Raw genomic sequence first — 27,301 nt, 5'->3', positions numbered from 1 at the left:
TGTTTGTTTTCAGGTCATCAGTGCTTTTTCTGCAGTGTAGAGCGAGCGAGGGTTGCCAGATTGCACAGATTAAGTAAAACACTGGGCAGAAAATGTAAGAGAAAAGCTCAGTTTGGGGAATTTAAGCGATTTACATCTGGCAACCACAAACATCAACGCTAGTGGGGACTTGTTACCAATGCAAGATAACAAAAATGTCAAATAAAAAAAAAGCATTTTCAGGAAAAGTAACAAGCGGGCAATATCGTGAGGATTATTAATAGAGAGAGGCAGATATCGTTATTGCGATTGAAATACGATTAATCGTGCAGCCCTACTTCTTAGTGCGCAGATTGTCATTATACCATCATTACACCGTCATTATACCAGAGTCAAGTAGCAATAAAAATTCCTTAGCCGTCGTAGAGTCACTTTGGTCCACGTGAATGTTAAAATCCCTGACAATAAGAATTCTGTGGAACTTCAGGATCAACATTGACAGAAAGTCAGTAAATTCTGACATAAAAACGGCATGTGAATTCATAGCACAACGGCATGTGTAGCAATGATTGTAAGAAGTAAATAAGTAACAGAAATACTCAAAACCAAGCGTTCGAATGCTGAAAACTGAGGAACAGTGATGACTTGATGACTGGTTTCCAGTCTTGCAGTCTCTCATGTTCTTGCTCAGACGTGGACCGGCTCTGAGATCTCTGGTGTGGCGGCTTGAGTTCCTGTCAGGTTGGGGTTGGACTTCAGGCTTCGGGTCACGTCTCGAGCTCAAGCCCTCCACCAACGACAGCAAGTGTGTTATTTCCTATCCAATACAAAGATTATATGAACATGTGAACTTATTGATGTTTTTTTAGAGCTGATTTACAACAGAACTGAATTCTTGCAATTGCATCACTGATTCTGTTATTTTCCTGTTTATTACTGTGAAGCCGCTCTGAAACAATCTGTATTGTATAAAGCGCTATATAAATGAAGGTGACTTGACTATAACAAGAACATTACAATGAACACAAATTTGAAAACCTCACTACAAATAATCCAGAATTGAAGAAAAATGATAATAATCCTACTCTGTCTGTTACACTTCCTCACACCTGAAATCACTGATCGAGTGAATCTCCTGAACTTCTCCTGAACTTCTCCAGATCATTTCTAATCCATTCATGTTGTAACATCTGCTCTAATGTCGGGCGTTTAGTTGGATCCAGGGTTAGGCACTGGCTAATCAGATCACTGCATTCTGTACACATTTTATTAAGGAGAGAGCTGGTTAGTCATGGCCATGTGACACGAATGGTGGCATCTATGAAAACAGCATCTGAAACATGATTAAAATAAGGTAAAGTGTTCTTTATCTTTCTTTAGAGGTGAAGTATGTATTTTCTGTGACACCGAGCAGAATTACAAAAATATAGCATATTTTCAAACAACCGAACGCCCCTATATAAGAGAATATACTTTAACATAAAAAAATCTTACATCACCTTTAACTCTTTCTGTACAGAGTCTCTGCTTTATGTGTGTGTTTATCAATGTTATCAATATTATTCACTCACCTTTAGATAAGTTGGAGTTCTGAAATGTAACTTTGGCTTCTGTGATTTCCATTGCATTGTGAAAAGGACGACATGCGTTCACCATCTCGTACAACATCACTCCTAGAGCCCAGACATTTGTTGGGACGGCGTGGAATCGAGGTTCAGTGTGGACTTCAGGTGGGCAGTGATCCAGTAATCCTGTAAGCAAGACATTCGCACATTGTTGAGCAAGTTTTTCAAAGCGTCAAATAATCTGTAAGTCTCTACATTCAGGTTTCCACACTCCAAAAATGCTCACCAACGTATATGTCACTCTCGTAGCCGTCAGCACTAAGTAGGTGACCGCTGCCGAAGTCTATCAGCTTGAGCTCTAACATGTTTTTCCTCAACAGGAAATTCTGCGCATGAACATCACAATGAAAAACGCCACGCTCAATGCAGTGATGTACTGCCAGCACAGCCTGTCGCATGATGACCCGTGCTGTTGTTTCATCCAGTTGAGGATTACGAGTGATGTAGTCCAGCAAGCTCTCGCAGGGTTCGGGGAACTCCATTATGAGAGTGAATTTTCGAGGGTGTTCAAACCAATCGTACAGCTGTATGACGTAGGGGCTTATGGGTTCTCGCCTCATCATTAGCAGCAGCGCCACTTCTGTAATGAGAGGTTCGGGATGCCCAGGCTAGAGACAAGTAGTAGACAGAAGGTTAGCTGGGTAAAATCTGAAGAAAAAATATCATTTTTAAATGTACTTTGCTTTGATCTTTATAGATATAATCAACAGAGCTTTTCCAGGCTTATTTGTCTATTACATTTACAGCGAATGCTTCCTACAGGTGTATTGACTACAGTAATCAGCACTTAAACAGCAAATACATTTTCAGCTTTTGACCAACTTACAATAGCAAGATAAAGATCGTTGTAAGTCTTGCGCATCCGCTTGATGGCAACCTGCAAAAATACCACACAAAAAAACAGTATTCAATAACAGTAACAGCATTTAAGAGCCTGACTTTGCACATAACATTTACGATTTGAGCATTTAAGTATTAAACCAAATACTTAGGGAAAAAAAATACAATTCAGCAAGATTGCTTTACCTTTTTGCCATCAAATTTCCGTGTTCCCTCGAACACTCTTCCGAATCCTCCGGATCCAATCATCTCTCCCACGTTATAGAGAGTCTCAAAGGATTCTGAAAAACAAACAGGACAATATGAGAAATATATGAGCTTGCTAGATCCTTTGTTTAATATTAAAAATATCAGTGCTGGTTGTGTCGAGAAAATAATTTTTGAAAACAAGTCTTTCTTTAGTGGAAAACAAGACGATAATAATACTGTTTAAAACCATGTTGGAGAAATAATGTCCGCAGATTTACCACTATTTGGCTTGACGGCGGAGTGATCTGGATCAGGTGATGAAGGATCAGGATCCAGATCCGCTGGAGGAACAAAAGGCTCCACATCATCCACAGCACAACAGCAGAGGAACTTCATAGCCTTCCGTAGCCTGTTGAGGAAAGAAACAGTTCCTTTCCTCTTCTTACATTCTGTAGGTTTTTCTGAAATGAAGAAAAACAGTTGAATTATTAGAAACATCTCTGACGTCAAATTGAGCAAAGATATAATGACACAACTTACATTTTACTGTTAAATTCTAATCTGTAATGTTACAAATCCAAATAAAATTTCTGCAAAATTTTGCTGAGCAACAGTAAATGTGGCCGGACATAAACATGTTCAAAACGTGAAGCAGTCTTACGCATGAAGTAGCAAAATTTCTATCTGTACACTTTACACTCTCCAGCCTTATTTCAGTCTCACCTGTCGAGCTCTCGTTCACCGGTGAAGCCTCCATAAGGACATCTGAAGTCTCCGTTGGCTCGATGGGAACTTGACCCGGCAGCGGAGGGCACATAAACTCTTCAAAGCTGTTGGTCCTGGACAAACTCCTGTTGCCGCAACTGCCCTGTTCATATTGGCTTTTCGATCTATCGCCACTCCGCTTCCACTGGACGATGTACGTGCCTTTGCTGCTGAAGCTCTTCAACCCACATAACCACCTCTTCACATTTCCCACAGAGGAGGACAGAGATGATGTGGACATGATGCCCGGTGAAGAATCTGGGGAAACATTTTTAATAATATTAATAATCAATGTCAGTGGTCACATTCATTTTTTATTTTAACTTTCTATTTTCAATGATAAATTATTTATTAACTTAGCCATAACTTCTTCAATAAAAGCATATTCTGACCTCTGCAAGAGTGTTTCGATGAAGTGGACGGACGTCCATCATCTGGGCTCTGCATCAACTCCCTCTTCCTGTCAGCCTGACCTGTGGACACAGAAACAGAAAACTCAGAAGACTGAGGGGTGAAATATCCTGGAAGCTCCTGGATCAGTGTCTGGGTCGGGTCTGGCAGCGGATCCTGATCGAGGTCATCAGAACCGGGTCTCCAAACGTCCCGACCAGCCGTCTGGAAGAAAGCAGCTCTACTGGAGCTGGAGCGGCCTGAGCCTGGAATATTTCAGACATCACATAGTTAGTAATGTTGTAATAATAATCAATAATGTCAGTGGTCAATTACAAATTGTTACTATATAGTTACTCAAACTGAAAGTTTATTTTAAATGCAAGGAATCAAATACATGTGATAACTTAGCAGGTAAAATTGGGGGATCAAATGGGTTACCTTCACATTAATTTAGTCAATCATTGTACATCATATCATAGCATACCATAAACAACTGAAAAACTAAAGCACTCACCTCCTCTTTCACACATGTGAGCCTGAGACATCTTCCTGCAACCTGCAATAAAAACAATACAAAAATACAATACAAAATACAATACAATAAAATACTACTCTACTGAGAAATAACGTTACTCCTCCCCACAAAAATAAAATAAAAAATAAAACAAAAAATTAAATACAACTCCAAACACTTTCTAAGACAATAACAATAAATAAAAGTATCCTCGGAAATAATATAAACTTTCAAAATTATATGGATAAAAATATAAAGGATATATCCTTCGATGTTCTTCTAGAAAGTCTCCTCTCAGAAATCCTCCGAACAGTTTTAAAATCTCAAGATCGATCACACAGAAACTCTGCAAAAGTTTGTCAATTCGCCTCGTCTCTCACCAACAAACAACGCTCGTTTCGAGTGTGTATATCAGTCAGAATTCATAAAACGCGTCGCTATAGCAACTAAAATTTGAATCACTCGTTCCCTTTCGAACGGTCACTTCGTATTGCGTAGCTATACGCAGTGGGGGAAACTCCTTTTCCTCGATTTACTGAAGCCTTTATGTAAAGCGCATTTGCAGCTGCACAGCTAGAACATGAGCGTCTGGCTCGCTCATAGGCTGCGCTGCGGCAACTGCACATCCAATGGCGCAGGCGCCTCTGACGTGCAACCAATGAGATCACTCAGCGTCATACACGTCAGAGCCCGCCAAGGGGGCGTGACCTCAGTCTATAATAGTCCCCGAATTCGCCATTATAGCAGATTTTACTCCTTCAGCGACAAACTTCACGTCTCTGACCATTTATTGAGCCTTCGCCGTCGAACAAGCCTTCAGCCTGAGCGAGCTACAGTTCAGCAGACTACACATCTCAACCGTGTTTCTCCTGACGCCGTCTCTCCTGTGGCTATCCGGCGATATCCTTTTCAATATCTGTTTATTATGTGTTTATATCTGTATCAGCGTTGTTCCATATGCCTCGTGTTATGCGAGGCCTACGAACACGCGAGCTGCATTTCATGCCTGGGACTCTACCACGCAGAGAATGCACTCTCTGTCGGCGGATGTGCGGCCTGCGCGTGCATGCCTATCTCCGTGCTGCGAACTCGGCTAACGTTAACTCTCTCTCGAGACGGCGGCGCCGCATCACCCGCGCTCCCTTCTCCGGCCCTACTTCAGCCGAGGAAGAAGAAGCGCCGCAGCCAACGGCATCCAGAGAGCACGGACGTTTGTGAATGCACGCCGGCCACGTCCCCGCGTGCTTCACTCACTCCAGCTCAGTCATCTCCGGTCCCGTTCGAGGGAGATCAGCGCCCCCCCACCACCACGTGGCGGGCCTCGTCTCTTTCGGCGGACCCAGCGAGGCAGGACTAACTCCGACGCTGAAATGCTTCGGATCCTAACACAGGCCGTCGCGGACCTCGAGCTCGAGTGGAACTAACCGTGCTAGCTGGCGCCGACCAGCAAAGCCCGCGAAACAGGCCTCTCAGCCCCGCCCTGCGGCTGATGCCGAACGCTTCCCGCCAAAGCCGTCCTAGCACGCAAAGGAAAGAGAGGGCACGTGTCCCGCGCTTGCCGGACCACCCTCAAAGAAGCCAGCAAAACTTCCCACAACCCCCTGTACAGTTCAGGCGGCTGGTGATTTTATTATTGTAAACAGGCCCGCAGCAGTGAGCGCGTCTTTGCAAACAAACGCCGTTTTCACGGCGACCCAAATAAAGCACACGAGCACAACACATGGGTTCACGGTCCCCCTTCACTAGGCGGCCCCTCCCTTGTTGTAACACTGACTTCCCCACACGCAAATGCTTGTGCAGTCAGTCCAACATTCAATGTGTGCACAAATCACAATATATGGGTTCACGGTCCCCCTTCACTAGGCGGCCCCTCCCCTGTTTTAACACTGACTTCCCCACACGCAAATGCTTGTGCAGTCAGTCCAACATTCAATGTGTGCACAAATCACAATATATGGGTTCACGGTCCCCCTTCACTAGGCGGCCCCTCCCCTGTTTTAACACTGACTTCCCCACACGCAAATGCTTGTGCAGTCAGTCCAACATTCAATGTGTGCACAAATCACAATATATGGGTTCACGGTCCCCCTTCACTAGGCGGCCCCTCCCCTGTTTTAACACTGACTTCCCCACACGCAAATGCTTGTGCAGTCAGTCCAACATTCAATGTGTGCACAAATCACAATATATGGGTTCACGGTCCCCCTTCACTAGGCGGCCCCTCCCCTGTTTTAACACTGACTTCCCCACACGCAAATGCTTGTGCAGTCAGTCCAACATTCAATGTGTGCACAAATCACAATATATGGGTTCACGGTCCCCCTTCACTAGGCGGCCCCTCCCCTGTTGTAACACTGACTTCCCCACGCGCAAATGCTTGTACAGTCAGTCCAACACTCAATGTGTGCAAAAATCACAATATAAGGGCATCAGGTCCCCCTATGTTAGGCGGCCCGTCCCAATCAGTGTGTCAAGCCCTAGCCACACGGGTTATAGCCTGGCAAGCTATCCCCGATGTGTCGAGTTGAGTTATAAACGCTATAAAGCGAGGCAACTCGCTCCAATTCGCTCGCAGACCCCCAAAGTTTCAGGCGGTTCTCGAGACTTCGGTGAGAAGCAACGTGGGTCACATGCTTCGCACCGATGTACAGAATTCATTAGCAAAAGGGGTGATAGAATTAGTCCCCCCTGTGCTAAAACATACAGGTTTTTACAGCCGCTATTTTCTAATTCCGAAAAATGACGGCGGCCTCAGACCCACTCTAGATCTGAGACATTTGAACAAAGCTCTCATGAGACGGCCGTTCAAAATGTTAGCTATCAGTTTCACAAGCACAACACATGGGTTCACGGTTCCCCTTCACTAGGCGGTCCCTCCCCTGTTGTAACACTGACTTCCCCACACGCAAATGCTTGTGCAGTCAGTCCAACATTCAATGTGTGCACAAATCACAATATATGGGTTCACGGTCCCCCTTCACTAGGTGGCCCCTCCCCCGTTGTAACACTGACTTCCCCACACGCAAATGCTTGTACAGTCAGTCCAATACTCAATGTGTGCACAAATCACAATATAAGGGTATCAGGTCCCCTTACGTTAGGCGACCAGCCCCAATCAGTGTGTCAAGCCCTAGCCACACGGGTTCTAGCCTGGCAAGCTATCCCCGATGTGTCGAGTTGGGTCATAAACACTATAAAGCGAGGTTACTCGCTCCAATTCGCTCGCAGACCCCCGGAATTTCAGGCGGTTCTCGAGACTTCGGTGAGAAGCAACGTGGGTCACGTGCTTCGCACCGAAGTACAAAATCTATTAGCAAAAGGGGCGATAGAATTAGTCCCCCCCGCGCTAAAAAATATGGGTTTTTACAGCCGCTATTTTCTGATTCCGAAAAAAGACGGCGGTCTCAGACCCATTCTAGATTTGAGACATTTGAACAAAGCTCTCATGAGACGGCCGTTCAAATTGTTAACTATCAAACATATCCTCGCGTAAGTGCGCCCGGGGGATTGGTTTGTCACAATGGATCTGAAAGATGCTTACTTTCACATTCAAATAAATCCTCGTCACAGGCCATTCTTGAGATTCGCCTTCGAGGGCCGGGCTTATCAATACACCGTTCTGCCGATCGGTCTATCGTTGGCACCCCGTACATTCACGAAGTGTATGGATGCAGCGCTTTCTCCTCTGAGATTTCAGGGAGTGCGCATGTTAAATTATCTCGACGACTGGCTGGTGCGGGCACAGTCGAGAATCGAGCTATTAGCTCACAGGGATTTGATTCTCGGCCATCTAAAATGCCTGGGTTTCACAATCAATGTTTCAAAAAGCAAACTAACCCCCAGCCAGAGCATGATCTTTCTGGGCACAGTTTTAGACTCGAGAGCTATGACAGCGTGACTCACACAGAGCGCGCGCTCTCGGTGCGAGCGCTTGCAGGCACTTTCAGATTGCGCGAGCGCGCGCCACTGAAGAAATTTCAGAAACTGCTTGGTCTCACGGCAGCAGCATCGCCAGTACTCCGCATGGGATTACTGCGCATGCGCCCGATGCAGCATTGGCTGAAACGCTGTGGGCCAACTCATGCATGGCAGTCAGGCAGGTTGCGCGTTATGGTGAATCACGGTTGTTTAAGAACCCTGATTCCCTGGCGGGCTCAGAACTGGCACCACGAGGGGGTGACAATGGGAACAATTTCCAGGAGGAAAGTGGTTCTTACAGATGCGTCCAACCTGGGTTGGGGAGCGCTGCACGAGGGCATGCCTGCATCCGGCCTCTGGTCGAGCACGGAGCAGAGCTTACATATCAACTGTCTGGAGATGAAAGCAGTTGGGTTGGCCCTGAAGGCATTTCTGTCGAACCTCAGAGGTCACTACGTCTTAGTCCGCACAGACAATATGTCAGTGGTGGCCTACATGAATCGCCAGGGGGGCATCAGGTCAGGGAACCTGCATGCGATGGCGAGAGACCTCCTCTATATGGGCACAAACCAACCTGAGCTCTCTGAGAGCAGCGCATATCCCGGGCGTCCAGAATGTGGGCGCGAATATGCTTTCATGGGACAACACTCCCCTCGGCGAGTGGTCCCTGAACCCACAGACGGTCAGTCTAATATGGAAGGTGTTTGGCGAGGCCGAAATCGACCTTTTCGCCTCGAGAATCAACACCCACTGCAAATTGTTCTTCTCGAAGAACAGGGACGCGCTGGCCCATGTCTGGCCCAACCGTCCCTTTTATGCCTTTCCCCCCCCCGTCTCGATGATTCCACAAGTCATCAAACGGGTCAGAGAGAGCGGGTGCCCAGTCCTTCTGGTGGCCCCTCTCTGGAAAACCAGATCGTGGTTCCCGGAACTAGTTCAGTTATCGGACACAATCCCATGGCCTGTCCCACTGAGGAAAGACCTCCTCACACAGGTGAACGGGACATTGTGGCATCCGAGACCCGATTTATGGGCCCTTCATGTTTGGCCACTCAACGGGTACCCAAGGACTGAGAAGGTTTTAAGCACTATATCTGAAGCCAGGGCCCCGTCGACTCGGCGCCTGTATGCTTCAAAATGGTCAGGTTTTTCCAGCTGGTGCTCGAAAAATCAGGCTGACCCAGAGTCATGTGTGATATCAGTGGTTCGCTCATTCTTACAGGAGCTGCTGGACGCGGGTTGCTCCCCGTCCACGCTCAAAGTGTATGTGGCAGCCATAGCAGCACATCATGTTCTGACGGCTGGCCAGTCACTGGGAAGAAACGACCTGGTCGTAAGATTCCTGAAAGGTGCGAGGAGAATGAACCCCTCCAGGCCTCCGTCTGTGCCGCCTCTGGACCTCTCCACGGTCCTGGGGGCTCTGAAAGGTCCGCCTTTCGAACCGCTCCAATCGGTTGATCTAAAAACCCTCTCGCTGAAGACCGCTCTCCTTATGGCGTTGGCATCTATCAAACGAGTGGGAGATCTGCAGGCGCTCTCTGTGAGCCCTGCATGTTTGGAGTTGGGTCCAGATGACTCCAGAGTCATCCTCAAGCCCAGACATGGTTACGTTCCTAAAGTGCTCTCAACACTGTTCAGAGCACAGGTGGTGACATTATCAGCCCTCCCTCCTTCTGCAGAGGATGGAGAGGTTAATCTTCTCTGCCCTGTCTGAGCGCTGAGAATCTATCGGGAGCTTTCTGCGTCTTTTAGACAATCAGAACAGCTTTTTGTCTGCTTTGGTGGTAGATCCAAGGGGGATCCAGTCACTAAGCAAAGACTGTCTAGATGGATAGTGGATGCTATTTCTATGGCTTATACCGCAGCGGGTCAAGTTTGCCCTATAGGTATCAAGGCCCATACGACCAGAGGTATGTCTCGTCATGGGCTTGGTCATCTGGCATTCCCATTAGTGATATTTGTGATGCGGCCGGCTGGTCCTCGCCTTCCACATTTATGAGTTTCTATAATAGGGAAGTGCCTTCCCTGCAGGCGAAGGTGCTTTCGGTATGATTAAGACCCGTCGGTGGCTGGTCTTGTCATATATTACTGTGCACTATCACATTCACATATATATATAAAACCCGCTGCTGGCTGGTTGTATTCATGCATAAACCCGCTGTTGCCGGTTATATTTACATATATATAAAACCCGCTTTGGCCGGTTATATGACATATATAAAACCCGCTTTTGCCGGTTATATTCCATACATATATAAAACCTGCTTTGGCCGGTTATAATTTCATATATAAACCCACTTGACTGGTTATATGTTCATATACCAATAACCCCGACAGTGTCTGGGTTCATTGGTGTAGTATGTTGGGTTATTTCTAACTGATGTGTACTATTTTAGACCTGACTGTGTCTGGTCTATTTATACATAATTATGCGGTTATGGCTTGTTCTGTATGCTCAGGGGCCTGAGTTGCAGTGGCAGCCAGTTACTCAGTGCGGCGTTTTGCATGGCGTCCCCACTGCGTATAGCTACGCAATACAAAGTGACCGTTCGAAAGGGAACTACTCGGTTACTCACGTAACCTCAGTTCCCTGAGTTAGGGAACGAGTATTGCGTAGCCAGCCGCACTATAGTAACATGGCAAGTTGTCGCTTCAGTCGTTAAACCTGCTATAATGGCGAATTCGGGGACTATTATAGACTGAGGTCACGCCCCCTTGGCGGGCTCTGACGTGTATGACGCTGAGTGATCTCATTGGTTGCACGTCAGAGGCGCCTGCGCCATTGGATGTGCAGTTGCCGCAGCGCAGCCTATGAGCGAGCCAGACGCTCATGTTCTATCTGTGCAGCTGCAAATGCGCTTTACATAAAGGCTTCAGTAAATCGAGGAAAAGGAGTTTCCCCCACTGCGTATAGCTACGCAATACTCGTTCCCTAACTCAGGGAACTGAGGTTACGTGAGTAACCGAGTAGTTTGCAGTCATAATTCAAAACGCGCGTCGCGAGACACAAAAATTCAAATCACTCATATGCAGTCAGAATTCATAACGCGTCGCTATAGTAACTAAAATTCGAAAATGCACGAACGCACGTGCCTGAGTAGAGCGCGTGAGCGCACATTGAATCTTAACACGAATAGTTACAAACTTAATTTGAAAGTTTTCTTTATAATAATACATATATTTATTCTTTCTGAATAGTTATGCTTCTTATTATAATTCGTGGAATTATTCGTGTCCAAAATAAAATCTTCATTAATCATAATTGAGCATAATTGAGCTTTGCTTGTGTCCAAAATGCTTGCAAAAAGGCACAAGGGAGGATAAAACTTACATTATCTGATAATAAAGTCTAGATCAGTGCGGGCTGTAGCAACAGCGTTTAAGTGTGTGAAAACTGAATATCGGTTGTCGCTCTGCCTTTATAAAGCGGCACCGAACGCAAGTTCCACTGAATGGTTCTTCTTCAGACCGTAATTATAAGTATAAGAGCCACTTAATGTGGTTTATTGAAAAGTAGCTTAATAAACCAGCAGACTAAACTGTATACATGTTTACATTTACTGTAAACAACCACTTTAATTCCATTTGGTAATAGCAGAAGTGCAGAACTATCAACTACAAATAAACAGTGTCTTCTCATATAAAAAAATTACAAAACAGACAATATTAAATACTTAATTAATGATATAAAACGAACAAATCAGATGGAACTGTAACAACAATAATACATTTATTATCATTGAGGGATAGTTCACCCAAAAATGAAATTTCTGTCATCATTTAGGCTACTCACCCTCAAGTTGTTTTAAACCTGAACGAGTTTCTTTCTTCTGATGAACATAAAAGTAATTTTGAAGAACCAAACAGTTGCTGGTCCACAGTGACTTTAGGGGTGGACTGGCCATCGGGCAGACCGAGCACTTTCCCGGTGAGCCGACGTGCTTTTTGGGCCGGTACATCGAATAGTAAAAAAACAAAAACATTTTATGTATATATATATATATATATATATATATATATATATATATATATATATATATATATATTTGTATTGCCTTAACAGCCCATAAAACTCGTCCGTTTAGTTTTGTTTTGCTTAATTGGCGGCGCTGGGATTTTTGTGCCGGTGGACACATTTGGCAAAAAAAAAAAAAAAAAAAATCATTTTTTTTCTTTTATCTCAAAGACTCTTGGATTAAATGGGCTGGTCCAATCACATCTTTAAACATCTCCGCCACTGGGCTCTGAGCGAGCGTGCAGTCAAAGAGTATAGAAGAACAAGAGGCGAAACTCTGATGCTTTTTTGAAACAGCCACTAGGTGGCGCTTCGGTAGCGCGGCCGCCATTTTGTGGTGAAAATTCCAACTGGAGTTACTGGACAACAGCACAGATAACAGTTAATCCAGTCATTAAATACACATTTGAGGTATTTTTTCTTGCTTCATTGAGTATTTCCATTTTATGCAACTTTACACATTTATTACTATAATTAGTTACCAACTCCACTAGGCCTGAAATATATTTTGTACTTTTTACCCATACAAAAATGTAATGTATGGCCATATATGTTATATTTTAAATAGCATGACATATATCTATACATATATTTGACTTATCTGAGAACACAATATAGCCTATGCCTGCAACATATATGAACATTTATGTGTCCAAACATGTGAAGAAAATATTTGAGTTAATCTACTGTATATGATACCATATATCTGCATATATTACAGAGTATAGTATTTCTCGCATAGGCCTATATGGACAACATCAAGTATAAATATGTGACATACATATTTGTTTCCCACATATTTAATAAATGTATGTAAACATACATGCATGTGATACTGATGCATTGAAATAAGTACATATATGCATACATGTATGCGTCTTAGGCTACATATATTTAACATTTATGTGCATATACGGGAAATATATGGCACTTACATGAAAACGGCCATTTTTGCTATATTGTTTCATATATGTCTATGTGTTTTATATGAATTTTGCATATATTCTCATATAGGCAGCAGACATGGGCACTGACATTAGGCTATATGTAATATACTTATATTGACATATATTACATTTCTGTATGGGTAATCCCCTGGATCATGCTACAAACATGATGATCTTATAGAACATGATGGACAGTGGCTGTGTTTTTTTGTTTACATATTTGCTTTTACGGTAATTAATATAAGATAGTAGCTACTGCAAAAAACAAACAAAAAAAAACAGTTGACTGTAAAGCTATTCTATTGCTGTTATATATAAATATTGTCCAACATTCCCAATTATCTGATATAGCATACTGTTATATGTTGGTATTAATTCAGTGTTTGTAATGCTAATGTAGCGGGTATTGAGGAGAATATTATCGTTATGATTGGTTATTTCATTGGTTCATGTAGTTTGTTGTGGTGCAGTGCCATAAGACTCCAGCAGGGGGGTGGGCGAGCATAGAGAATTATTATCAGACACACGGTTCCCTTCCCCCTACTCATAAGTCATAATACAGAGATTTGAGGGAAACGCAACAAGTGTTTGTCGTGGTAATATTTCTATGTTCCCCTCTTCTGGGAGACTACATTTGGAGGCACCGCTGGGATGTTCGAAGTGAGGTTTGTGTCCTTTAACAGAGGAAGTGACCACAGATCGACCATTCTCCTAAACCGACCCAGAGGGTAGATAGCGCCGTGGGTTGGCTACGGAAGTGGTGGTAGCCCTGTTCGGCCCAAGGTGCATCCTGAGGTGCTTTATTCACTAGGGAGGCAACAACAACGACCAGGCAAGGCAAAACACTAACCCATAGTCTAACTCATTATTCATCTGCCAAAATGGAGTCAGAGATTGAGAACTTGCTTTTCGAAATTAAAGGATTGTTATTTCAGCTCACCATTGAACAGTTGATGCGAGTAAGTGACTTTCTGAAAATATCAGGAGTTAACAGGGAAAAGATTGCAGATTAAAGCCGAAGCTCTCTTGTTTCTTACATCAGCCAGTATATTGACCGTGACGAATTAGCCGAACTCGAAGATGAGGGCATGGTGGAATTGTTGAGCTTATTGGACATTGTCAAAGGCTTGCTTTTCTTTCGTGAAAACACCAAAGAGAAAGGGGTTAAAATAGATGAACAATCCAAATTAATGAGAGAACTAGAGAGCTAAAAATTGGCAGTCCAACAGAAAGAAATTGAAATGCATGAATTGACAACAGTGGAAATGAAAAGCCGAGGTGATCGTGAATTGTTCCAGAGAAACCTACCAACAACCCAGGTAAATAGCCCCACTGGGCGAAAAGACTATAAAATCTCAGGCCAGATTGGTGAACCGGGCCAAAAGGACCAACTCACGTTTTCCAGTTTAGCGCGTCAAATTGAAAATGGCCTTAGCAGAGGTTATTCAGAGGCAGAAATAGTGGATGCTGTTATCAGGGCCATTGTACCTGGTCTGCAACTACGCAGCTACCTTGAAGGTAAAAGTAATCTATCGCTGCCTACACTTAGGAGAATTCTCCTTTCACACTATCAGGAACGGAGTGCCACAGAGCTTTATAAACAGCTTACCACCGAAGTGCACAGCAATAAGGAGACCTCGCAGAACTTTTTTATTCGAGCGATGGACCTCAGGCAAAAAATATTGTTCACATAACAAGAGGCAGAGTCGAATCTGAAGTATGATCCGATTCTCGTACAGAGCATGTTCATGCACACTATACTTACAGGTCTGCAGAGGGATAACATCAAAAGTGACCTCCAACCCTACCTGTTGCAACCAACTACCTCAGATGAGTTGCTTCTAGAGAGACTCAATATAGCATTTGGGACTGAGAAAGAGAGACAAGATAAAAGGCGGCATACACCGCAGCGGTCAGCAGGTATGCACATTGTACAATCCAGTGATACCAGTGGGGATAGAAAACATACAGCTCAGCAGCACACTGTTACCTTGCCACCAGATGTGTTGTCAGATTTAAAGTGTCTCAAAGCAGATATGGTATTGTTAAAAGACCTCAAAATCGTGATGGCGCAGATCCGAGAGACCATCCAAAAGACAGATCATGCTGTAAAGACTCTGGGGCGGATCTAATCCGTGGGGAATTTGCATATCATAATTAATAATTGGTAATTAATAATTATTCATACATGTTTGGATTAGATCAGTCTTACATGTTAATAAAACTCCCGATAAGGGATGATATGTCATTTTACCTGCATGCATGTCTGTGTATCCTTGCACTTAACCACAAGTTGATTGCAATTAACTACACGGACCACGTCTTACAAAACAGGCGAAATTTAATTAGCTCAATTGTCAGACTAATATTTGTGGGACTCCACAATATCATCTTACTTTATAGGATTTCAGGAAAAGCAATTCTGTGGCCACAAGAATTGGGTTTCCTGCCCTATAAACAAATACTCTTTAAAGTATCTTTAATTTGTAAGCTTGTTGCTATAAGATCTTTTGGCACTTAAGGGACTTGAAAATGAGCAAAAAGGCAGTACATCAATCAGATGAATATAATGAATTTAATAAGGCAGAACTACTTATGTATTTACTACGGTTACATGGGATATATGTATTTACAAACATAATAAACAACAATACACGATAAGGCATCGATGAACGAGAAATGCATAGAGTGTGGACAATGGAAACACGTGTGAGAGGGGAAGAGGAAGAGAGAGAGAGAGAGAGAGAGCATTGGCAACATTCCCCCTGACAGTCCCCTGTCTGTAACAACACGAAAACATCATCTTAATGCTTCTTAGAAGCTCTATAAAGAGATATACTTAAGTTTCTGGGTCTCTCTGTGTCGCGGCATTCCTGCGCGTGCGTGAGCGGAGTCCTTTAGGAAGCGTCACTGGGTGCTGCTTGGCGCGCGTGTTGAACGGAGTTTCCAAGTCTTTGGGGTAACATTACCAAAGGAAAATAGTTCGGCTAAGTTCGTTTCACTTTGTGGAAGTGAACAGAGTCGACTACGGAAAACAAAACTTTGACTAACAAAGAAAAGAAATAAAGATCTCTACGGGGAAATCACGCGGAGTTAACGTCACATCTTCGCATGGCTGGTGAAGAAGCGTGTGTGCGCCTCTCGCCACGTGGTCACGTGCGCGTGTTTCTCCTTCAAAACGAGCGCGCGCTCGTTTAAAGGTCCCTTGTAGATGGATTTGCTGAAGAGATATGTCACGCCGTGTTCTTTTCACTCGTCGATTGGAATTAAACACGGAGACTTATCTAAGACTGAAAAACACAAACTAAACTAGAAACAAATAAAAGAAAGGCGAAGAGCTCGCCCGGAGGCGAGACCTTACATTATGACACAAAGACAGGCGAAGTAACAGAGCGAGCGGAGGGGGAAGCGTCATTTATCACCTTGGAGAAATCCGGCCTCTTCCTGTTGACTTGGCCAATTAGAGGGTTGGAATTTCACAGGCGGGACTTTGGTTTTTATTGCTTTTTGTCTAAGAGAGAGACATTTGAAACCGACGAAATTAGGGTGTTTAAGAGCAGAATCTTCACAATTCTTATAATACTAATGTGTCACAAGTTTAGCAAAATGTAATGTCGATTAACAAATGGGGAATGAAGATTGGAGTTTATCGAGACCAAACTTGCCACAAATGGATTTGGTTAAACATTAGTTGGCAAAGTTTAAAACATTATCGCATTAGAGTTGTCGAGAAACATAGACCAAACCACAAAAAGGCAACTCATGAAATAGGGAACTTAGATACATTGTTCATACAATTCTCAAGTGGATATATAATAGCATATATATATATATATATATGAATACAGGATTCATTTCTCCTCCTTGGTTAGAATTCAGAGAGGGCCACAGTTCTGTGAACATTCCTTTGGGTCGTAAACGCCGTTATCTAAGAACACCAGTGATGTTAGTTTTGGTCTCTTTTCACTCCAAAGATGGAAAACATAGTAAACTATATTTTACTGGATATTACTGTACGTATTCTGATTGATCACACCGAAAGCATTCTGGAGGTGTCCAGAACTATGTGTACAAGTTATGGGAATAGACAGTTATATTTAAAATGCATAATGAAGGTATTTATAATTCACTTTAAGCTACAATAAAATCATAGTCATTCCAATGTGACATGGGCAAATGGACACACATAAAAACACATTGAATATATCTGGTTAAATGTCTTTTAAAGAAAAGAAGTTTCTTTTCGCTTTGGAATCCACTTCCTTTGGGACATTCCGATCAGTCATAAAATGTCTTGTAATCGGACACCACGCTCTGTCCTGAGTGTGGTCTTCACTGGTGGGGGAATGTGTGTGTGTGTGTGTGTGTGTTTGTGTGTGTGTGTTTGGGTTAATTTACATTCAGAGATTTTTGGTCTTTAGCCGGATGTATTTAGTTATTCAGATTCACCCACTTAGCCCAGTCCTTACATGCTACAGGATGGAACTCTTCTGTCAACAGGGAAATTGATTATGAGTCAGCCCAACAACTAATGAATTCTCAGCCTCAGAGTTCCCCTTGGAACACGGAGAGCCCTACTGCTCCTCGTCAAAATGGCAGGCTAATACAGGACTACCGTGGCGGTGCATGTCCCAGGCGAGTTGTGGCGCCAGCCCAGTTTCAGCAGAGATTTGCACCACAGAGATACCCCATGCCCCGTCCTAGGCCTAGGTGTTTTGGATGCCAGCAGCGAGGGGAAGAATACTGCCAGCATTGTTACAGGTGTGGAAGTGATGAACATTTCCGTGCTGGTTGCAGGAGATACCAGGGACAGCCTGTCATGGTGAGAGAGGCTCCTTTAAACGGACAGTGGCTGCCCCCGAGGGACAGGGAGTAGCTGGGCTGACGAGAGTGTCCCATAGAATTGTCAGCTGCAGTACAGAGAGAAATCGGTCAGAACAAAGGAGAACCCAGGGAAACAGCAAACACACTCATGCAAAACTATCACTGACATAAGGAGAAATGTTGTAACGAAAAAACATTCGACAGTACCTAAATTGGTTGGGAAGAAGTGCCTCGTCAACTGCTACATACAGGGACAGAGAACTCGGGTGCTTTGGGACACCGGCTCACAGGTATCTGCTATTGATGAAACGTGGAAAGCTGACAACTTACCAGACATTGGGTTGAGAGACATAGCAGAGATAGTCGACCCAGATAACTCCTTGCAAATTGAAGCAGCTAATGGCACAAACAGGCCATATGTGGGTTGGGTAGAAGTGACCATTAGACTTGTTGGCAGTGCTGCAGAATTTCATGTTCCTATGCTCGTCCTGAAGGGCAACCAACAGCCTCGCCCTATAATCGGCTTCAATGTGATTGAGCATGTAGTGAGCAAAAGTCAAACTACGGAAGGAAATGTTGAGGATGAAAAGCTAATTACAATGGTGACTAAGGCTTTCCCTAACCTACAGAAAAAAATGGCCAGAGCATTCATTAAGGCAGTGAATGTTGAACGTATCAGTGAATATCTTGTGAGAACAGCATGTAATGGAGTGAATGTACCGAGCCACAGTATTATGCAAGTTAAGTGCAGAATACAAACTAAGCCACTAAAAGAGGACACAATGTTAGTTTTTGAGCCTGATGACAACGGCCAGTGGCCAGATGGACTTGAGTTTTGTGATACCTTAGTTGAGATTAAAAGGGGAGAACCCCCACACATCACATCACCCTCATTGTGCAAAATTCAACCACCCGTGATATTATGCTGACAGGTAAAGTCATTATTGGCACTGTGCAGCCATTTGTATCTGTATGTCCACTCAGTGCACCCTCACACATACACTCACCTGTTGAAGTAAGCAGTATTGGGAATGAACATGCTAAAGACCAGAAAGCGGATGCAGACCTCTGGGACCCCCCCAATCGATCTAAGCCACCTAGAAGAAGACAAGAGACAGATAGTTTGTGAGATTCTGCGGGAAGAGTCAGGCTGTTTTTCACGATGTGATAGTGACATAGGTTGTATTGAAAAGTTGCAGCTCAAGATTTCATTGAAAGACCAAGAACCAGTGGCACGGACCTACATGTCAGTCCCCAAGCCCTTATATGAGGAAATTAAAGATTACTTACGTGAACTAATAGCACAAGGGTGGATAGAGAAATCCCATTCTGCGTATGCATCACCGGGAGTGTGTGTCAGGAAAAAATGTGGTTCTCTCCGCTTGTGCATTGATTATAGAGAGTTAAATCGCAAGACACACCCTGACAGACAGCCAATTCCTAGAGTTCAGGATGTGATGGATGGCCTTGGAGGTAACACTATGTTCTCGTTATTAGACCAAGGAAAAGCCTATCACCAGGGGTTCATGACAAAGGACAGCAAACACTTGACAGCCTTCGTGACCCCCTGGCGATTGTATGAGTGGGCTAGGATACCTTTTGGGCTTATGAATGCGCCAGCTGCTTTTCAGCGCTGTATGGAGGAGTGCCTAGAGGGCCTCCGTGACAAGATCTGCGTTCCATACCTAGACGACACTCTTGTTTTTAGTAAAACATTTCAGAGTCATGTTGACGCTGTCAAAAAAGTGTTACAGAGACTGATGCAGTACGGCATCAAATTAAAGCCCAGTAAATGTGAGCTATTCAGAACTGAGATTCGTTACCTGGGAAGGATAGTGTCTGCCGAAGGAAACAAAATGGACCCTGCCGACACTGCTGCCATCAGGATTCTGAAAGAGAAGAGACCCAGTACAGTTGGTGAATTGAGACAAGTGATGGGGTTATTAAGTTATTACCGTCACTGCGTGAAAGACTTTTCCCGCATTGCCGTTCCCCTGTATGATTTAACTAAAGGGTAAAGTGTGGCAACAGAGGAGAAAGGTGTCCAAAAGCTGCACCGAAAGGGGAGGACATTCACTAGAAAGAGAAGTGGAAGCGTAGTGCCATCACATACGCTCATTGAATGGACTGATACCCATCAACAGATTCTTGAGAAACTGGTAGATTGTCTGGTTCAGCCCCCAGTTCTTGCATTCCCAGACTTTTCTAAGCCATTTGTGTTACACACAGACGCTTCGAACAGGGGACTTGGAGCTGTATTATATCAGCAACAAGATGGGAAGCTCTGTGTGATTGCATATGAATCACGAGCGTTGATAAAATCTGAAAAAAACTATTACCTCCACTCAGGTAAATTGGAATTTCTTGCTCTTAAATGGGCGATAACTGAGAGGTTCCGCGACTACCTTTATTATGCACCCTTCTTCACGGTCTACAGTGACAATAATCCGCTAACATACGTCCTGTCCACCACTAAGTTAAATGCTACAGGGAGTAGATGGGTAGCAGAATTAGCTGACTTTAACTTTACTATTAAATACCGCCCAGGCAAGGAAAACACAGATGCTGATTTCTTTTCTAGGATGCCATTAGATGCAGAGACAGGGCTGGATGATTTCACAGAGGAAATCTCGTATGATGCGGTAGGAGCTGCCGTGCAGTCGGTAGGATTACAGTCAGAGATGACTGCAACATGGTCAATGGCCATATCTGCTGAGGATGTATTTGTGCCTCAGAGCACCGTCGTTGCTTCACTGACACCAGCACAAATCCGACAAGATCAGGAAGACGACCCACACATTGGACTGGTGTTGCAGTGTAAGTTGTCCGGAGGAAAGCCATCGTGTTGCCAGCTAAGGGACTTCAGCCCACAGAGTCGTTGTGTAGCCAGGGAACTGGACAAGCTGGAAGTAGATGAACAGGGAGTTCTCTAGAGGAAATCGGCCCACAGAAAATAGCTGGTCATTCATAACAAACATAAAATCACAGTGTTGAGAGAACTGCACAACCAAATGGGACATCAGGGAACCGAAAGGACACTATCTTTGATTCGAGACCGCTTCTGTTGGCCATATATGCAGCGTGAAACAGAACAGCATGTTATGAGTTGTATGTGTTTAAAACAAAAGAAACCCAACCGTGAAACTAGAACACCTCTCGCAAGCATCACCTCAACCCATCCGTTTGAACTTGTGTCTGTTGACTTCCTCCACCTTGACAAATGTAAAGGTGGCTGTGAATATATTTTAGTAATTGTGGATCACTTTACGCGCTTTGCGCAAGCATACCCGACCACATCAAAGTCAGGCAAGGTAGTAGCGGACAAACTATTCAATGATTATGCCCTCAAGTTTGGCTTTCCGATGCGCATTCATCACGATCAAGGAGGAGAGTTTGAAAATCAACTCTTTTCACAACTCAGCAAGTACTGCAGTGTAGCTGGCTCAAGAACAACTCCTTACCACCCACAGGGGAACGGACAGGTAGAACGATTTAATCGAACCTTGTTACAGATGCTTAAGACCCTCACATACAAAGATAAGACAATTGGAAGAATTCCCTGAACAAACTTATATTTGCTTACAACTGTACACGCACCGAAGTGACAGGGTTTTCCCCATTCTACCTTTTTGCATGGTCTTTTGAGGTTACCTGTCGACATGTTGTTCAATCTTCTGGGTGATGTAGACGGAGGTAGTCACCAAAATTATGCAGAACAATGGAAACATGGAATGCAGGAAGCGTAAACTATTGCCAGGGAAAATGCTCACAAAGCTGCCCAGAGAAATAAGAGAAACTATGATGGCAAAGTAAGGAGCACAGTACTGAGCCCTGGCGACCGTGTGTTGGTCCGGAATTTGACTCCGCGAGGTGGACCTGGAAAATTGAGAAATCATTGGGAGGACTCAGTTCATGTTGTTGTTAAATAAGCGGGAAACAATGTTCCTATTTATGAACTGAGACCTGAACATGGAAAAGGGAGATCAAGAGTCATGCACAGAAACCTATTATTACCATGTGATCACTTACCATTGGAAACTGAGGGGCTCCCACCCGTAAAACCAAAAATAAAAGATGCCAGACCAGCGAAAGTCAGCAGAGAGCTGGATCGAGAGGTAGTGGATGATGAGGATGACTATTATGTCATGGACATCCAGCAACCACAGGAAGTGGCTGTAAGTGAAGAAATGCCTCAAGTCGAAAAGCATGCAGTAGAAACAACAGAGCTTGAGAGGAATGATGATTGTCTTGGTCAGGATACATCAGCCAGTGATTTACCTGGGGTAGCGGGGGATTTAGTTGAAACTGAAACAGTTGCCGAAATACCACAGTTCTATATACTCTTATGGAGTGTAAGTTCACCTACTTTCTTGATAGTTGAATAGACCCTCAATGACTTGAGACAAAAATTAGTGTCTTCACAAGTCGACATTTACAGGACTTGAAATAATACTGAATTGAGTATTTAAACAGGACTCTTCCTCATGGACTCAAATTTAGTGTGAGAACATGAACATTTGACACGCACCTCATAGTCTGGGATTTGAAACAGTAGTAGGTGTTGCTGACATTCAATGTGCTGTCTAGTCTGAGACTAAATGAATCAGTCCATTACGGGATGAGCCAGACAAACTGAACCTTATGTATTTACGTTGGAAAGAAGAAAAAAAGCTGAATGTAACAAAAGAGTTCCAGGCTATAACCATTAAGTGTAATGTTGAATTACAAAACTGAATGTGAAAAAAAGAGTTCCAGTCTGTAACCAGTATGCATTGGTCGAATTGCACTGATATATTGATTTTGGATTGAGAAGACAAAATTGAGTGTATCAAAAGAATTCCAGTTTGTAATCATTATACTGAGTATGCTTGAAAAATAGTACTAATACTGAGTAATTGATGTTGAGGACAACATCTAATTTTGGAGGGGGAGTAATGTAGCGGGTATTGAGGAGAATATTATCGTTATGATACGTTATGACGACTCCAGCAGGGGGGTGGGCGAGCATGGAGAATTATTATCAGACACACGGTTCCCTTCCCCCTACTCATAATACAGAGATTTGAAGGAAACGCAACAAGTGTCTGTCGTGGTAATATTTCTATGTTCCCCTCTTCAGGGAGACTACACTAATACTAAAGGTTTTGTGGGAAAAAAGTAGAAAACTTGTTTAAGTCTGTGAAATAAACTGTTAAAAGGTATTTGATGTACTAGTCTAGTGATTGTACGTTATTCTGTGTTGTCATCATTCAGTTTGGATTTGATCTTTAATGTAGGCTACTTTAAAAAAAAAAAATTACAAAGCAGCTGATATTGCCATAGCGACAGCAAAAAGCTAGTGGATAGTGATGGGAAGTCCGGCTCTTTTCAAAGAATCAGCTTTTAGAGCGGCTCGTTCGCGAACGACACATCAGCACTATTGGACTGCCGAGTCGCTTTCACCCCAAAATGGCTGAAGCGTAGCGCTGCTGCTGGGCGCTGGTGTTGCAATGGAACGTTCCATTGAGTTTCGCCTCTTGTTCTTCTATACTCTTTGGTGCAGTGTCAGCATAGTATGATGAATGTATTTTTGGTGCAAAACAAAAGACAGTTTTGTACAAAGCAGTGCAATGTACAAAGGAAAAGTACAATGAAATGAACGAGTTGAAGTGAAATGTTGAAGTGCAAATTAATAAAAACATTATGAACTTTACGAAACGATACATAATTGTATTTTAAGTTCGCGCTGAAACTGTATTTAGGCTACCTTTTTTGAAATAATGCCATGCCCGGAAAAGTATTGAATATTCATGTAGGCTCCGCCCACTACAGATGCACAACTCACTTTTGCTCCACATTTCACATAGAAGATCAATGGTGCAAAAGGGAGATCGCGCGAAACTTGTCACTTGAAAGCGAAAAACAGTGTTTGAGATTCGTCGCAGCAGATTCAAGCAGTTGTAGCTGTGCTTGAAAAATATATAAGACATTTGTGAGAAAATATTCTACAAGTGCGCAACTCTCACTGGATGAATTCACATACTGATTTGCGGATGAGCAAAATTTCTGTGACTTCACATTTTTTGATGTGGGTGTGTAAATGCCATAGACAGTAAAAGAAATGGACACAGCGACCCCCTTGATTTCAACAGAGAGAATTGAAGCCCAACAGAAGCACTCACTTCCTGATAGCCAAGCGTACTGCGCAGGCTCAAACTGAGCTTGACGACGTAGATGTGATGTAAACAACCTGACTGACAGTTGTAAATCTTCTAGTAGCTGTGCCAAGCCAAATCTGAATCACCTAATCTTGCAGAGACGGCGAAGCGATTAATTATTTTGTCATTTTGCTTAATATTTATTTATTTTTATTTCAATGAACAGATCAAATCAATTAATTTGTGTTTTATTGTATATCTGCATAGACATTTTTTCTGTTTTGTTCGGATAGAAAGAAATCAATGGCCCGAGACAAGTTACTTGTGTGTGTTAAAATTATGTAGTTTTGGCTAATAAATCATGATCAAAAACACTTGAACAAAAACGTTTTTCTTTATTTCACGTTATGTAGGCTAGGACATTTGTACATGGCTTCCGAACGGGATCACATTCATCTTCAAGCGTAGATCTGTAAATAAATAAAGGAACAACGTTAACCGCGATAGACATTGAGATGGGTTTTTTCTTCTTCCATTGCCTGTATAATTTTCTGATAATTTCCCCACCCCCCGTTAATATAGGTGAAGTAGATAAATAATTTAAAGTTCGTGGATAAATGTTACTTCATATGTTTTCACTTGCCACATATCAAATTACTTCAAATTCATCAAAAACGTTGTTGAAATATTTTGTCGCGTTGCTTTTATCGACTCTATCTATGCCATGGGCTGAGACTTTAGACAGTAAAAGATTGCCTGCGAGCTTCTCCTCCTGTTTATACGGTAATATCTCTATTGTGCGAAATAAAGTTGCGTCGTTATAAAGCAATCGTTAGCCTATTTTTACAAAAACGGCTTCTACAGGGCCATAACGTAAGATACAAAGTAATGGAGCCTTTTATACATTGTCGTGTTTCTTTAGAAATAAATAATGGACAAATGGAGTCTTTGGACGCATCAGATGTAAAGTTTTTCGCTGTCAAAGTGACGCCAAAATGAATGGGAGTCAATGGAATGCTAACAGCACGTGATAGTCAGCTACAATGGCGGCCCCAGAGGAAGCTTCAGTTTCCGTCGGATGGATTACCCCCTTGGTAAATGCGTGTTCACTGCATATTCCTAACATTACATATTCACTGCAGCAACTGTAGCAAAAATGCGAGCGTACGAGTTACTAATTTGTGATTTGTAGAATAGGATTTGTGCACCTGGAATGAAGAATTTGAGAAGGTGTAACTATTGTGTTGTGTTTGTGGAAGAGAAAGAAAGTCTACAAGTTTGCAATTCTTAAAACATTTCTCTCTGTGACTTCTAATTTACTGATTCACATGTGTGGCTATTCTCTACAACTACAAATTTCACTGTCACAGGCGTTCAGTTGTTTTGCACCAAAAATACCTTCATAATGTGTATCTGTCAAAATAGTCCAAGAGATGGAGAAGAAACCTGGAAGAAACGCAAGGAATATGCAGAGAAATAGCGTGAAAAAAGAAACAGCTTCAGGTGGCTGATGAGGTAGTGAGAACGAGGAGGATAAGGAGAGAGATGAGTGAGTGTAGGGAACTGCGGTAAGCAGGACTAGGCTACTTTCAGAACACTTAGGCTATGAGTGAGGAACCCATTTCCCAGTTACGCATTATTTCCATATCTCTTGTTTTTGCATGTTCATAATTTCTTTGTAATTTATTTTTTAAAGCAAAGGATGAACGCTGTGTGTCACTGTGTGTTATAAACAGTGACATGTAAGACTAGTCTTGCATATTTAGTTCATGGCAAAATTATACAGGTGGAGCTGCAAGGTGAAGCGTTTCTGAAAGCGTTCTGCAACTACAAAAAATGCTAACAAAGTGTTTGAAGGTTGAGCATGCCAGCTCATTGGGTACTAATACAGCAGAAACCAATCAGCTGTGCCCTAAGCAGATTGAGTTAAAGGTGCAGTAAGCAATTTCTGAAAATCGCTGTTGATATCTGAAATCACCAAAACAAACACGCCCCTATCCTAAAGGATCTCACCCTGATCTTAATAGCTCCTCCACCAAATTCACGTACACGCTATGCGTGAGTGGCACCAAAAAAAAAAAAAAAGCAGCCTCCTCATGAGTGGACACGCCCCTTACTGCTGATTGGCTGCACGTGTGTTTTGCTGCTCGATCTGATTCACTTTCAACAGCATTTCACATAATACGCTTAGTGCACTTTTAAGGACCTATCAGCCTGTGCCATCTAGAGTTTCATGACAGAATTTTTTTATTTGTTTTTGGATACCAAGCAGTCAAGGGCAAAGGACACAGGATTTCCAACCAAAAAGTATTTATTAAATATCAAAAAAAATAAAGTTACAAAATAATTGAAAAACTGAATGAAAATAAAGTCAGGTCTGGGCCCATAAAGAAAAAGGGTCCCCTGCATGCAAGCTACAGCGACATAGACGAGAGATTGTGCAAAGAGGTTCAGTTACCATGGTAACTTACTCTGTGAACCTAACCTCCATCTCCATCTCCTCTGCATCTCCATCTCCTCTGCATCTCCATCTCCTCTGCATCTCCATCTCCATCTCCTCTGCATCTCCATCTCCTCTGCATCATCTCCTCTGCATCTCCACCTCCTCTGCATCTCCATCTCCTCTGCATCTCCATCTCCATCTCCTCTGCATCTCCATCTCCTCTGCATCTCCATCTCCTCTGCATCTCCATCTCCTCTGCATCTCCACCTCCTCTGCATCTCCATCTCCTCTGCATCTCCATCTCCTCTGCATCTCCATCTCCTCTGCATCTCCATCTCCTCTGCATCTCCTCTGCATCTCCATCTCTGTTACGACCCCCGAATTAGCCTAGGGGTTCGGGAGTCCAACATTTAAATGCGACATTAAAGAGGGACATATATAAGCCATGGTTTGTACAAAAGACCCAACAATCAAGCTTACTGTGCAAAAAGCCAAAACCTTTATTCAGCAAACAAGGTAAATGGCGAAAATAAAGTGAATTAATCTATACGAATATAGATTAATATATATATATAAATGGACATGAGATACAGAATTTCTGTAAGATGGATTAAGTTAATGAAAAGAGAAAAAGATAGACGTGGACGGCGCCAAAGAAAAGAAAATAACAAAACCCAACGAAGTCTAGCTTTTAAATAACCTCTACTCCTAA

General features: G+C 43.1%; 1 protein-coding gene across 3 annotated transcripts; it reads right to left on the bottom strand.

The window, feature by feature from the left end:
• Positions 1-261: 261 nt before the first annotated feature.
• LOC143721096 (uncharacterized) lies at positions 262-25,790 on the bottom strand. 3 transcript variants are annotated; one of them, XM_077211269.1, is made up of 11 exons: positions 25,545-25,790; positions 4,306-4,347; positions 3,791-4,054; positions 3,357-3,656; positions 2,912-3,094; positions 2,631-2,725; positions 2,431-2,481; positions 1,831-2,212; positions 1,551-1,730; positions 1,089-1,234; positions 262-796 (listed from the first exon to the last, which is right to left on the bottom strand). In XM_077211269.1, exons 2-10 carry the CDS (start codon positions 4,334-4,336, stop codon positions 1,095-1,097), a joined length of 1,626 nt encoding a protein of 541 aa, XP_077067384.1. In that variant the 5' UTR covers positions 4,337-4,347; positions 25,545-25,790; the 3' UTR covers positions 262-796; positions 1,089-1,094. The 3 variants fall into 3 exon arrangements, with proteins under 3 accessions (XP_077067384.1, XP_077067386.1, XP_077067385.1); XM_077211271.1 differs by lacking the exons at positions 1,089-1,234; positions 25,545-25,790 and having other exon boundaries at positions 4,306-4,766; XM_077211270.1 differs by lacking the exons at positions 262-796; positions 25,545-25,790 and having other exon boundaries at positions 1,088-1,234; positions 4,306-4,766.
• Between the last annotated feature and the right edge of the window lie 1,511 nt (positions 25,791-27,301).

The sequence above is a fragment of the Siphateles boraxobius genome, unplaced genomic scaffold, assembly GCF_051911475.1.
Source record: "Siphateles boraxobius isolate OS27281-9 unplaced genomic scaffold, OSU_SipBor_1 65, whole genome shotgun sequence".
Lineage (NCBI taxonomy): Eukaryota > Metazoa > Chordata > Actinopteri > Cypriniformes > Leuciscidae > Siphateles > Siphateles boraxobius.
This window is presented reverse-complemented; position numbering and strand designations above follow the sequence as displayed.